General features: G+C 44.6%; 1 protein-coding gene across 3 annotated transcripts; it reads right to left on the bottom strand.

Moving 5' to 3' along the window:
• Positions 1 to 2,210: 2,210 nt before the first annotated feature.
• Positions 2,211 to 11,394, bottom strand: LOC110491370 (APOBEC1 complementation factor). Of its 3 annotated transcripts, none has more exons than XM_036946208.1 (12): positions 11,243 to 11,393; positions 8,265 to 8,408; positions 7,403 to 7,537; positions 7,183 to 7,313; positions 6,732 to 6,970; positions 6,355 to 6,519; positions 6,140 to 6,237; positions 5,044 to 5,323; positions 4,210 to 4,421; positions 3,798 to 3,934; positions 2,817 to 2,953; positions 2,211 to 2,545 (listed from the first exon to the last, which is right to left on the bottom strand). In XM_036946208.1, the coding sequence occupies exons 2-12, from the start codon at positions 8,361 to 8,363 to the stop codon at positions 2,394 to 2,396; spliced, it is 1,785 nt and encodes a 594-aa protein (XP_036802103.1). In that variant the 5' UTR covers positions 8,364 to 8,408; positions 11,243 to 11,393; the 3' UTR covers positions 2,211 to 2,393. The 3 variants fall into 3 exon arrangements, with proteins under 3 accessions (XP_036802103.1, XP_036802105.1, XP_036802104.1); XM_036946210.1 differs by having other exon boundaries at positions 2,394 to 2,545; positions 4,210 to 4,397; positions 11,243 to 11,394; XM_036946209.1 differs by lacking the exon at positions 11,243 to 11,393 and adding an exon at positions 11,036 to 11,230 and having other exon boundaries at positions 2,394 to 2,545.
• Between the last annotated feature and the right edge of the window lie 1,734 nt (positions 11,395 to 13,128).

Raw genomic sequence — 13,128 nt, 5'->3', positions numbered from 1 at the left:
ATAAGTTGGAAGTGCTATACACACTTTAATACTGTCACTGCTTAGGCATTTATGCTTATCAGAGTGTTGTTTTGTACGCTGAGAAGGGTGTTAACACTTCCTATGTCCATGTTCGCAGGCCTGGGTTGGGTGTAAGGCAATAAGAGAAATAAGCTAAATAAAATGAAACAGATCTTTGTCAAGATGATTGTCCATAGCTAACACTCCAGACATATTACTCCAACGTAAAACAATACATTTTCAACAATAAATATACCGTGACTCAAACACTTTTCCGTAGACGACAAACCCTTAACATCTTAAAATAGGCATCTTAAAATAGGCAGTTCGGTTTCACAGCAGCTTGTGGATGGATTTCATTTTCCGCACACTATAACATCGGAAAAGAGAGGGAAACAAATTCTGTGTTTGCATTTGTAAATACTGAGACACAAATAGCACAAAAGAAACCCCTCACTATCAAAAGTGACTGAACCACGCCAGTGTTTTTAGTCTAACAATGTACAACCGTGCAACAACATCAAAAGGTACTTGCAGCACATTTAGGTAGAAAGTAAAAGCCATCCTTGAAACTAGAAATCCCTGACATTTAAAAACTATATTTCTATAGATGATGTATGAGGAAATCTAAATGGGACTTTTAGGGCTAATTTAATAAACTTAAATGGGGAAACTTCAACTTCTACACTATTGGGTCAAAGGAGACCACTAGTCCGTCACTATGAACCAGCAGCTGTGTCATAAAATAGACAATGAGTATAAAAAAAGTAATGGCTGTCAAAATAATGATAAAGTACATAAGAACCAATCAAAACTATCTCTGACAATTTGCTGACTCTACAACATGCAATTAGGGCCCTCCTCTACAACTAAATAGATCCACACAATCAAATGAAAACAAATAATGGATACTACATACACTGAACAAAAATATAAACGCAACATGCAATAATTTTACTGAGTTACAGTTCAAATAAGGAAATCAGTGGGTTAATTATGCCCGAATCTATGGATTTCACATGACTGGGAATACAGATATGCATCGGTTTGTCACAGATACTTTAAAAAAAAGTTGGGACGTGGATCAGAAAACCAGTCAGTCTCTGGTGTGACCGCCATTTGCCTCATGCAGTACGAAACATATCCTTCACATAGAGTTGATCAGGCTGTTGATTGTGGCCTGTGGAATGTTGTCCCACTCCTCTCCAATGGCTGTGCGAAGTTGCTGGATATTGGCGGGAACTCGAACACGCTGTTGTACATGTCGATCCAGAGCATCCCAAACATGCTCAATAGGTGACATGTCAGGTGAGTATGCAGGCTATGGAAGAACTGGGACATTTTCAGCCTCAGGAATTGTGTACAGATCCTTGTGACATGGGGCTGTGCATTATCATGCTGAAACATGAAGCGATGGCGGTGGATGAATGGCACGTCAATAGGTCTCAGGATCTCGTCACGTTAATCTCTGTGCATTCAAATCGATATCGATAAAATGCAATTATGTTCGTTGTCTGTAGCTTATCCCTGCCCATACCATAACCCCACCTCCACCATGGGGCACTCTGTTCACATCATTGACATCAGCTAACCGCTCGCCCACACCACGCCATACATGCTGTCCTCCATCTGCCCGGTACAGTTGAAACCGGGATTCATCCCTGAAGAGCACACTTCTCCAGAGTGCCAGTGGCCATCGAAGGTGAGCATTTGCCCACTGAAGTCGGTTACAACGCCAAACTGCAGTCAGGTCAAGTCCCTGGTGAGGATGACGAGCACCCAGATGAGCATCCCTAAGACGGTTTCTGAGAATTTGTGCAGAAAGTCTTTGGTTGTGCAAACCCACAGTTTCATTAGCTGTCTGGTTGGCTGGTCTCAGAAGATCCCGTAGGTTAAGAAGCCAGATGTGGAGGTCCTGGGCTGGCGTCGTTACACATGGTCTTCGGTTGTGTGGCCGGTCATACTCTAAAATGACGTTGGAGGTGGCTTATAATAGAGAAGTGAACATTCAGTTCTCTGGCAACAGCTTGGGTGGGCATTCATGCAGTCAGCATGCCAATTACACGCTCGCTCAAAACTTGAGACATCTGTGGCATTGTTTCGCATGACAAAACTGCACATTTTAGAGTGACCTTTTATTGCACCCAGCACAAGATGCATCTGTGTAATGATCATGCTGTTTAATCAGCTTCTAGATATGCCACACCTGTCAGGTGGATGGATTATTTTGGCAAAGGAGAAATGCTCACTAACAGGGATGTGAACACATGTTGTGCGTATGAAACATTTCTGGGATCTTTTACATGTTGAATTTATATTTTTGTTCAGTGTAGTTTTATATAGTCTGAACTACGAATGAATGCTGGTAAATGGGATGACGTTCCAGGATGGCCCTAGTACACTCCATAACCGTCTCCACGGGTTGCCACGGTGAAGGCGGGATAGCCTTCGTAGGTAGTGTATGCTGCCATGTCCTGGTGCAGGGAGACGGCCTGTTTGAGCTGGGAGGCAGCTACTGAGGCTGAGGTGTTCGCTATTGTGTAACCTGCAGATCAGGAGACAAGACATGGGTTTGATAGCTATTCAAATTGCATTTCAGTTGTTCAAGCTCATATCTTGTCGTTATTGTGGAGTCTGTATGATGTTCAGTTTGAACAAGTTTTTTTATCACAAACTTTCACTTGCCAGCATATGTAATTCATGAATGGCCTTTGGTTTGGTTTGCATTTGTAGTGTATACCGTCATGTGGTTCTAAGCAATCTACTCTAGAGAGAGGCTGGTATGATGGTTAGTCTTACGGACATTCACAACATACCTGGGAATGCAGCAACGGCTGCAGTGGAGGCCTCAGCTCCTTCTGTCTGCAGACCCAGGGTATGCAGGGCGTGCTCCGCAGCATGAACCTTGGCCTCATCCACAGATGTACACAGCTTGGCTGGGGTGAACGGATGCCTGGAGGGAGGGAGGGACGACGGAAGGAAGGAAGGAAGGAAGGAAGGAAGGAAGGAAGGAAGGAAGGAAGGAAGGAAGGAAGGAAGGAAGGAAGGAAGAGAGAGAGAGAGAGAGAGAGAGAGAGAGAGAGAGAGAGAGAGAGAGAGAGAGAGAGAGAGAGAGAGAGAGAGAGAGAGAGAGAGAGCGAGAGAGAGAGAGAGAGAGAGAGAGAGAGAGAAGGTTAAAGGGTTATATTATCCAAGGGATCCTTGGATAGAGGAAGCCGGCAGGTTGACTAGCGGTTAAGAGCGTTGGGCCAGTAACCGAAAGTTGCTGGTTTGAATCCCCAAGCCAAGCAGGTGAAATTCTGCCGGGGTGCCCTAGAGCAAGGCACTTCAACCTAATTGCTTCTGTAAATCACTGTGGATTAAAGTGTCTGCTAAATGATTGCAATGCTAGAGGAGAAGGTTACTGTAACGATCGTTGTTGGAGGTATGGTCGGAGGTAGGTTAATCATTTTTTATTTACGATAACCGGAAAAAAAACGTGCAGCATTGTAGTGCTGAAAAGCAACAATATAAACTCAAGATCCCACAAACAACAGGTGGGAAAAGGCTGCCTAAATATGATCCCAAATCAGAGACAACAATAGACAGCTGCCTCTGATTGGGAACCATACCAGGCCAACATAGAAAAGAAAAAACTAGACTACCCACCCTAGTCACACCCTGACCTAACCAAAATAGAGAAATAAAAGTTTGTCTATGGTCAGGGCGTGACAGTTACAGGGTTATATTATCCTTTGATATAGGAAGCCACTACTGAAACACATTAGATATGGCTATTAGGTGGCTGTGTTTCTTACACATTAGGGTATTGGGTGGACAGAGCCGGAATGGTGACTTTGTAGAGGAACAGTTGGCTTTGATCAGGTCCGATGGCAGAGTGAAGCTGATAAACTGGCTGCCCCCAGTTATTCTTCTGACACACATCCTCCAAGATCTGGAAGAAGACATGAAACATCAATAGATGTGTTTTTCTGAAACATTTCAATTATTGTGTCAGCAGAATGCTGAATACCTTATTTATGGCTTATAAGTAATTAATTGCATGTGAGCAGAATGCTGAATACCTTATTTACGGCTAATAAGTATTCAAGTGCGTATGTGTTTGTTGTCCCGTCAGTTCTCATTGGGTGTGTGTGTGTGTGTGTGTGTGTGTGTGTGTGTGTGTGTGTGTGTACCTGTGGTGTGTGTGTACCTGTGGTGTGTGTGTACCTGTGGTGTGTGTTTGATACCGGGAGGCTTCACAGGGTTCATGGGCGTGAGTTCCATGCCTGGCAGCAGGTCAAAGAGCTTGTCCTCGGGGTGCTTGTCTGTCTTTAGCTGGTAGGTGGCACAGCCTCGGCCTAAACCTGCGTAGGCAAGGTATCCGCGACCACCCATCCCGCGTATGCCCGCTGCCCCTACAGGTACATTCATGTAAATTTCTAGGAATGCAAGAAGGCATTATATCAAATCAAATCACCAGAAATCACCTGGGAGGCAATCAATACCTTGTAAAGACTGATCATAGGTCATCCAGGCCAGCACAGTACAGCGATTCCATTTTTGATATGTTAGATTTCCCCCAAAATCCAAATTGATTGAATGATCGTACTTGTCATACTAGATTGTAATATGCAGCCATGGAGAGCAAATTTTGAATGACAGTCAGGCATCCTAAATCTCTTACTGCTAAAAATAAAGCAGTACAGCATTATTCATAGTGCTCAATGCATGAACATAGGTACGTTATCTCTATTAGGAGATCAAACATTAATGAAAGAACATACAGTATATCATTGCAAAATGTGGATTTGGCTCCAGACTGAATTAAGTACTTTATAGCTTTCTCTGATTCAAACAAACAAAACAATTTCAGTTGAATCCTGAAATTACTCTTTGAGGCTGGTTTGCATTGGATTTGGATATCTCAAGTGATTATAGCAGATACCATTGGCCTTATCAGCTACTCAAAGACACAGATTGGTAGATAAATGCCATATATATATATGTGTGTGTCTGTCTCACTGATTAGCTGTGGAGAGGAATCAGAGAGAGGGTACCCACCTCTGACTGAGGGCGTGCGCACCAGGCCACGGCCCCCCACAAGCCCCTTGGCAATGGGGAAGCGGAACTGATTAGGAATGGCAGCATACATCTGGGGGGCGTAGAACACGGGGGCACCCAGGTAGGCTGCTGAGGGGTCATACACCTGGCCCAGTGTGTAGGTGTACTCCCCCTGGAGCACGGCCCCACCGCGGCCACCTGTACCCCGGGTGTAGCGCACGTAGTTGTCCTTATCCACCGGCTTTGCCAGGGTCACCTCCACGGGAGAGCCATCCACCAGCTAGGGGAGAAGTTGACATTTGGATCTATTCCGTGTAGAGGCAGGTTGTGGCTGGATAATGAATTGTTGTATGACATTGCTTGGTTCTGATGGCTTATCGTTCAGCTGGAGCCTGGTAGGGATGAGACTTTGATTCCCACATGAACTGAATATGTTGAATATGTGCTAACTGTGAGTCACTTAGATAAAAGCATGTGTCACCATGACATTACATGTCCTGGGATAGGCCGGTAAAGGAGAGACCAGTGAGGGAGAGAGGCCAGTGAGAGAGAGAAAGAGAGAGAGAGACCAGTGAGGGAGAGAGGCGAGTGAGAGAGAGAGACCAGTGAGGGAGAGAGGCCAGTGAGAGAGAGAGAGGCCAGTGAGAGAGAGAGAGACCAGTGAGGGAGAGAGACCAGAGAGGGAGAGAGACCAGTGAGAGAGAGAGGCCAGAGAGGGAGAGAGACCAGTGAGAGAGAGAGAGGCCAGTGAGGGAGAGAGACCAGAGAGGGAGAGAGACCAGTGAGAGAGAGAGACCAGAGAGGGAGAGAGACCAGTGAGAGAGAGAGGCCAGAGAGGGAGAGAGACCAGTGAGAGAGAGAGAGGCCAGTGAGGGAGAGAGGCGAGTGAGAGAGAGAGAGACCAGTGAGGGAGAGAGGCCAGTGAGAGAGAGAGAGGCCAGTGAGAGAGAGAGGCCAGTGAGAGAGAGAGAGACCAGTGAGGGAGAGAGACCAGAGAGGGAGAGAGACCAGTGAGAGAGAGAGGCCAGAGAGGGAGAGAGACCAGTGAGAGAGAGAGAGGCCAGTGAGGGAGAGAGGCCGGTGAGAGAGTTTATACCTTTCCATTCAGTGCGTCCATGGCGCTTATCGCGTCCTCTCTCTGGGTGAAATGGACAAAGGCATAGTCTCTGATCTTCTTCACTCTCTCTACAGCACCTGTAGATCATCAGCATACATCTGCTTACTAACCCCATCATAACACAGTCACATACGGAAATTCGTTGTTGACCCCAAACGGGACCCACTATCCGACTGAGCTGTAATTGAACCTGCCTGGTTTGATACTGTTGAACTCCTTCTCGATGGTCTCTTCTGTAGTGGCCAGCATTAAGTTCCTCACGTAGAGAATCTTCACCGTTGCCATGGTGTCCTCGTCCACTTCCACTTCAGGCTCCGCCCAGTCCACGGCGATGGCGTGCCCCCACAGCAGGATCCTCCCTGGGGAAGGAGATCAGGAAGTTCAACACTTCAGCCAATTAGCCCACCCAAAGTAATAAGGTACACGCTTCTTTTCAAAGCCTCAAAGTCATCATGGTTCAGTATGATTTACTGTGTCCTTCCATAGGGTTATGCTACAACAGTGTTGTTTCTTGACTGACTGGGATTCTCAGTACTATGACTGTTAATAGTATGTAATATGGGTTTAGCACCTGGCAGTAGTTTCCTCCTGGCCATGGCTGCAGCGCGGTGACTGTCGTACTCCACAAAGGCGAAGCCCCTGTTCTTGGTCTTGTCCGCAGCACTGGGGTAAACAATCACCTCCAACACCCCATCTGTTACTTTCTTCATCTCCATCAGGATCTCCTCTCTCTTCTTGGATTTGGGGATGCCCCCCACAAACAGACGACAGTTGTCCACACTGGCACACACTCCCAGGAGCCTTCCGTTCCTGGAGAATAAACAGATTGGATTGAATGGAAAGATTGATTTATTTTTTGTCAACAATGCACACAATGAAACCCAATATTGTTACTGTCGGGTGAGTGTTGGTAGTCCAGCATTCAGTTTTCCATGACTCATGCGTATGCTTGTGCTGGCTAACCATTAGGCTACACAGGGCTTTTCCCCCATTTCATTCCATTGTGTCATGTGATTGCTTACCTGATTTCATAGTTATTGAGCTGTTTCATGGCAGTCTTGGCTTCATTTTTGTTGTAAAAGGTAACGAAGGCATATCCTCTATTATTGCCGTTGAAGTCCATCATCATCCGAACCTCAAAGATTTTCCCAAACTGTGAATTGAAAGGGGATGCGTTTGAAAACCAAGGACACACAATAGGTTACACTTTGGGAACTGATTTAACTGGCAAACCTATCTTACTTTCTCACAGTGGGGGACCAGCTCATCCTCAAAGAGGTCTCTTGGCAGCTTCCCCACAAAAATCTCACTGCCCCTCTCTGGGGGAGGGCCTTCCCAGCCTGGAGGGGGCCCGCCGTACCTCCTCTGACCATTCTCCTGTAGACACAACGGACTGATGGTGAGTAACCAGGGGTTTGTAAGGAGATCCACCTGAAATGTCCTTTGTAACGCAGGTTTCATTCCGAATGAGAGATTTGAGCATTCATATAGAAATCTCCCAGATATCCTTGTTATCTTTGATGACCTTGTAGTTATGCACAAATTGCCCAGACAATCCCCATAACAATTTTATTTATTTTTTTTATTTTACCTTTATTTAACCAGGCAAGTCAGTTAAGAACAAATTCTTATTTTCAATGACGGCCTGGGAACAGTGGGTTAACTGCCTGTTCAGGGGCAGAACGACAGATTTGTACCTTGTCAGCTCGGGGGTTTGAACTCGCAACCTTCCGGTTACTAGTCCAACACTCTAACCACTAGGCTACCCTGCCTCCCAATGCAATACGAGCTGTAGAATCTCCAACCAAATGAATTTGACATGGACCAGACTTCAGCAGTAAGACAGAGGGATCCAGTCACTTGTGTCTTTCACCAGAGGGTGGCGCCCCATTATCAATAATTGTAACGAAGGCCAAGGGAAAGAGCTCACTGGCACGTGAATAGCTTTGAAACTGATGGAGAGACCTCGAATTTTATCAGAGCACTTCACATTACACATAAACTCCATAAGGAAGGATGACTTGTGTGGAGGCCTTATGATAACACTCATAGATTTGGTCATAGATTAGGCGAAAGCCCTACCTGCTTTGGATATGGCTCCTACCTGCAGTAATTGGTATCCTGTGCGCTGAATGAGCGCACGCAGCGCGGCCTCTTTCTGCATGCCCGTCAGTCCATCCCCAGATTTTTGATTAGATTCCATTGTGAGCGATTGTCAGCAGTAAATCAGCGAAATTAGGGGTGCTCACTGAAATGAAATCACAGTTCAGAACACATCAGAGAGAACATCCTAAACAACCCTTAACTAGAGCTCAATGTGTCATCAAATCACACTGTAGCCTTCTTTTGCTACTATTTTACCTTTTTAGGCTTAAACTCCTAAACTGTTTCAGAACTTCAGTACTCTATCACGCATGAATCTACATACAGTAAATCAAATGCGCTATGTATTGTAAGTTCCTTTTGAGACTCATTTGGTCTCAAAAACCTTTACAGAATGATCAGGTATGATTTTGGCTGAATGGCGCCCCCAGCTGGTACTCAGCTGTCATGCACCATCTTATGATGACGTAGAGAGAAGCGTATTTCATTCAGTTCCAGGTCAAAGACAGCTCTGTAATTATTAACGCAACTCAGCCCAAACAGCAGACAACCACTGAGGCCCCTTTCTCTCAATCTATTCCACCCACCACCACCATACACATCTTCCCCACACTCTCCCACTCATGTACTGTGACATACAGGAAGTCCTTAAGCAACAGCTTTGAATAAGGGCCCCTTAATCAATCCTTTGATTCTCAATGGCCAATCACAAGACACAGCAAGACGCCCAACGCTCGCGAACTATAGTCCACTTCAAGATAATCTCTTTAGTTGGTGAGAGGTTGATTAAATCAGTAGGAAGATACAGTAAACAGGTCACTCTGAGTGTTGCAAGAATTTCCATCCTGATTGAGAGGCCTCTCTTTGTTTCTTCCCACACATATGGATCAAAGAGAAAGAGAGAGGTCCTGCTGGTGATGACAAGGCTCCACTCCTCCAGTTCAGAGGGATGGGGAACGAGGGAGAGAGAGGGGGTCACAGGGTACGTGACGGCCACACAAACCATCTTCAAATGGTCTCAAGTGCCAATCATGACAGAAATTATGTCATACACACACCTTCTTCCCCCAAATATAGTCAAACCAATTTCTCCTTCAAGACATAGAATTCTCCCAACACACACAAGATGGCTTTGTTTTCACTGTTCACTCCTCACCACTCTCATCGACGGCTCCACGGAAGACTTTGTTGAAAATGTCAAGACGCCAGGCAACATAAAAAAAATACTGGAGTTGACCTGCTCTCAGGTCGAGCACCATCATTTACCACAGTCAAGCCAGAGGGGGCATGGTTTCTCACTCTCATTTAAGATTTCAGATTGATTTCACAATATCATCAGTAACAATACTGGGACCCAGGTCGCATATTTTAATCTGTGAATTCAATATTAGCTGCCATTATGATACTCTCCAGGCCTGTGTCTAGAGAGATTAGTTATTTCGGCATCATTCACTTGCAGAACATTGGCGTAGGCAGCCAACCATGGCAACAGCACTATTCCCTGACCAAGAAAAACACAAAATGAATCTCTACAGTCAAAGACGAGGTATTGGGCTCCGTTGCCACTTTGAGCCTAGGCTAACACCTGGGGAGGGAAACGGTCTTTAGGTTCTATTTCTGTTCTGGGTGGATTGGAGAGAAGATGTCATTATGAGGCTCTAGGCCTTGAGTGGATGTACTACTACTACAGGACTCCATTACTCAATTCAATTCAATTCAACTCAACTCAATTCATTTCAACTCATGAGGCTTTGTTGGCATGGGAAACATATGTTTACATTGCCAAGCAAGTGAAGTAGATAACATACAAAAGTGAAATAAATAATACCCTCTCAATTCAATTTAAGGTCTTTATTGGCTTTGGAAACATGTTTACATTGTCAAAGCAATGTTCTCTCTCTCTCTCTCTCTCTCTCTCTCTCTGTGTGTGTGTGTCTGGGGCTCTCTTCACGATAGCCTGGTTACCGTTTGCGTAAACAAGATAACTAGATGGAGTCTTGTCTGGCAGTGATCAGTAGCTGCTTTTTGGAGTTTTGTTGACTGAAGCTAAATACACACATGGCTGAAATGCCACTGTGTTGGCCGTGTTTGCTGCTGGAAAAACAGGTCCAAAAAGATTTAGAATGGAAATCATATCAAATAGTTTGGACTTTCATTTCATATTTTGTAGTCTCTTCAGTTTACTTGCTTTTATTACTACACTCTTAGAAAAAGGGTTCCGAAAGGGTTCTTTGGCCGTCCCCATAGGAGAACCCTATTTGGTTCCAGGTAGAACCCTTTTGGGTTCCATGTAGAACCCTCTGTGGAAAGGGTTCTACATGGAACCCAAAAGGTTTCCACCTAAAACCAAAAAGGGTTCTTCAAAAGATTGTCCTATGGGGACAGCCAAAGAACCCTTTTAGGTTCTAGATACCATCCCTTTCCCCCTAAGAGTGTACTTTTACCACAGGACTTCAAAGTTCAAAGGGAGCTATGTTTATTGGCATCTGACATACATACCAAAAATAACTACTGTTAATCAGTTGGACTTACATGAAATTGTAAGCACACTACTGTGAATATTACATGTTGACTATAATAGAATCGACAATTGGCACATACAAATGCTACAAAATGATAAACTAGTGAACAATATGACTATGTCAAACAAGGCTCTTCCCCGTCAGACATCACACATGTGACGCCTGCAACATCAACACAATTAACAGAAAAGGACAACCAACCATCTATATGAAACCATCTAATCATGTCCCCCTCCCTCTAGGTTCTTACCTTGACTGTGTCCTCAGTACCTTACAAGTCACCCAACACAACACTTGACCACAGTTGATCAGTTAGATCAGTCACACGAAAAACATCCCCAGTGAGTTCAATGAGACTCAGCATGCTTGAAGAGAGCAGATCTCCAAAGGGGAGATTTCTTACAAGACTCCAAAGCAGCAGAGACATAACAAGGAAGAGTTAGTGAGCTAAGCTTACCTGAGCAATTTCAGAGATCACCACCCGGAAGACTCAGTCCTTCATTCTAGTGATTTTGAAACGTGTCACTGGGGTGATTCGGTAATTACATCATATCAAACTCCAAAGGTTCACTGTCCTGGAGCTGCTTTATGAGCCTGCTGGGTTAAACTTTAACCAGCCCTATCTCTCTCTGCCTCTCTGCCTGCAGAGAGAGGAACCTTTTGACCAGGGATAACAAGATCATGGTGCTCTCAGCCAGACACTGCTCTGTTAACTAAACAAAGCAATTTACTGTACACTCTCAAGACTTCTACTTTTGAACAATAGTGCATCACCTTAAACTTTTTACTCAAGAATGTGTTTTTCTATGTAAGAAGTAGGGCCACAATAACATGGGTGTACAGTAAATGAAATGACCGGGTAGTACTCTGATGACAACAGCTATTTATTCAGTTATTACAAACTGGGTGGTTTGAGCCCTGAATGCTGATTGGTTGACAGCCGTGGTATATTGACCATATACCACACACCCTCGAGTTTTATTGCTTGTGTCATCCAAAATAATAAGACCAAAGGCATAGTGACCCAGTATCCTCCATTTCTCAGTGATATACCTGAAGGTAAAGTGTTTGCTGTTTCGTTTGAGCAGGATAGATTTATTGTCACATACACGTGACAGATGCAGTGAAATGTGCTGTTTTTACAGTAGTAAGAGAGAAAATGAGCTCAAGGGCACATTGACAGATTTGTTACGTTGTTGGTTCAGGTATTCTAACCAGCAACCTTTCGGTAATTGGCCTAGCGTGCTAACCACTAGGCTACCTGCCACACTATAATACACTTAGAATACACAGGCAGCCACAGTCTCCCTGCTTGGTACACTTTCAGCCTCTCAGGGCTTTCACCAGCTGTTCACATCAACACCACCAATCAGAACTAACCTCCTAGCTGGGGTGAATATTTTTTTTACATTTTTTAAAATTTAACATGGCAAGTCAGTTAAGAACACATTCTTATTTACAATGATGGCCTACCTCAGCCAACTGGGTCAATTGTGCACCACCCTATGGGACTCCCAATCACAGCTGGATGTGATGCAGCCTGGATTTGAACCAGGAACTGCAATGATGCCTCTTACGCTGAGGTGCAATGCCTTAGACTGCTGCGCCACTCGGGAGCCCCAATAAGAGGTGTCATGTCACGTACACCTGGTTTTGGTAAACAATATGTCATTATAAGAGACATAACAACATTAGTGAGAAACCATATTTATCTTAAACAAAATGACGTTTTATGAGACATTGGCAGTGCCTTTAATCTAGGTTTTCTGCATAATTGCTTTTGCCAATTTCTTTCCATTGGCAGATGTTTAATTTCCACACAAGTAATTGTTTTGTGTTTCGCAAGGCTGTGGCTCATGCCATTACTGATGCGGGAAAAATAAATAGTTAACGGCAGTGTTATCCTGTCAACGAGGGAAACACTGGGTGTCACATTGTTTGTCCAGACATCCAGCAGCCTGTCTGACAAGTCTTATTGACTCTCTAGCGCCCCTGTGTGGTTGAACAGATAATCCCGTAAACAGTGAGTGGTGGTACCTTTACCGGTAGCTCACTTGAACCAAAAAGTGGGAAAGCTGGCCTGAACGTTTCCTTAGCATTACATAATTAATAATAACATCTGTATCACGTAATAATGAGGCAGCCTTGTGAGAAATTCTGCTCCTTCTGTACATCCCAGATCCCATCTGTCCTTTTGTGTGTCTGAGGTTTTCCACTTCTGCCATTATTATTCTCGGTTACCTCCCCTGGTGCCATGCTCATTCAAACAGAAAACCACCACAAGGGCATCCCTGACCTGGCATTGTTAATTAACTTTGTGTAGTTAGACGTCTAACATCCATG

The sequence above is a fragment of the Oncorhynchus mykiss genome, chromosome 16, assembly GCF_013265735.2.
Source record: "Oncorhynchus mykiss isolate Arlee chromosome 16, USDA_OmykA_1.1, whole genome shotgun sequence".
Taxonomy (NCBI): Eukaryota; Metazoa; Chordata; class Actinopteri; order Salmoniformes; family Salmonidae; genus Oncorhynchus; species Oncorhynchus mykiss.
The sequence above is the reverse complement of the archived record's forward strand: the minus strand, read 5'-3'. Positions and strand labels throughout refer to the sequence as shown.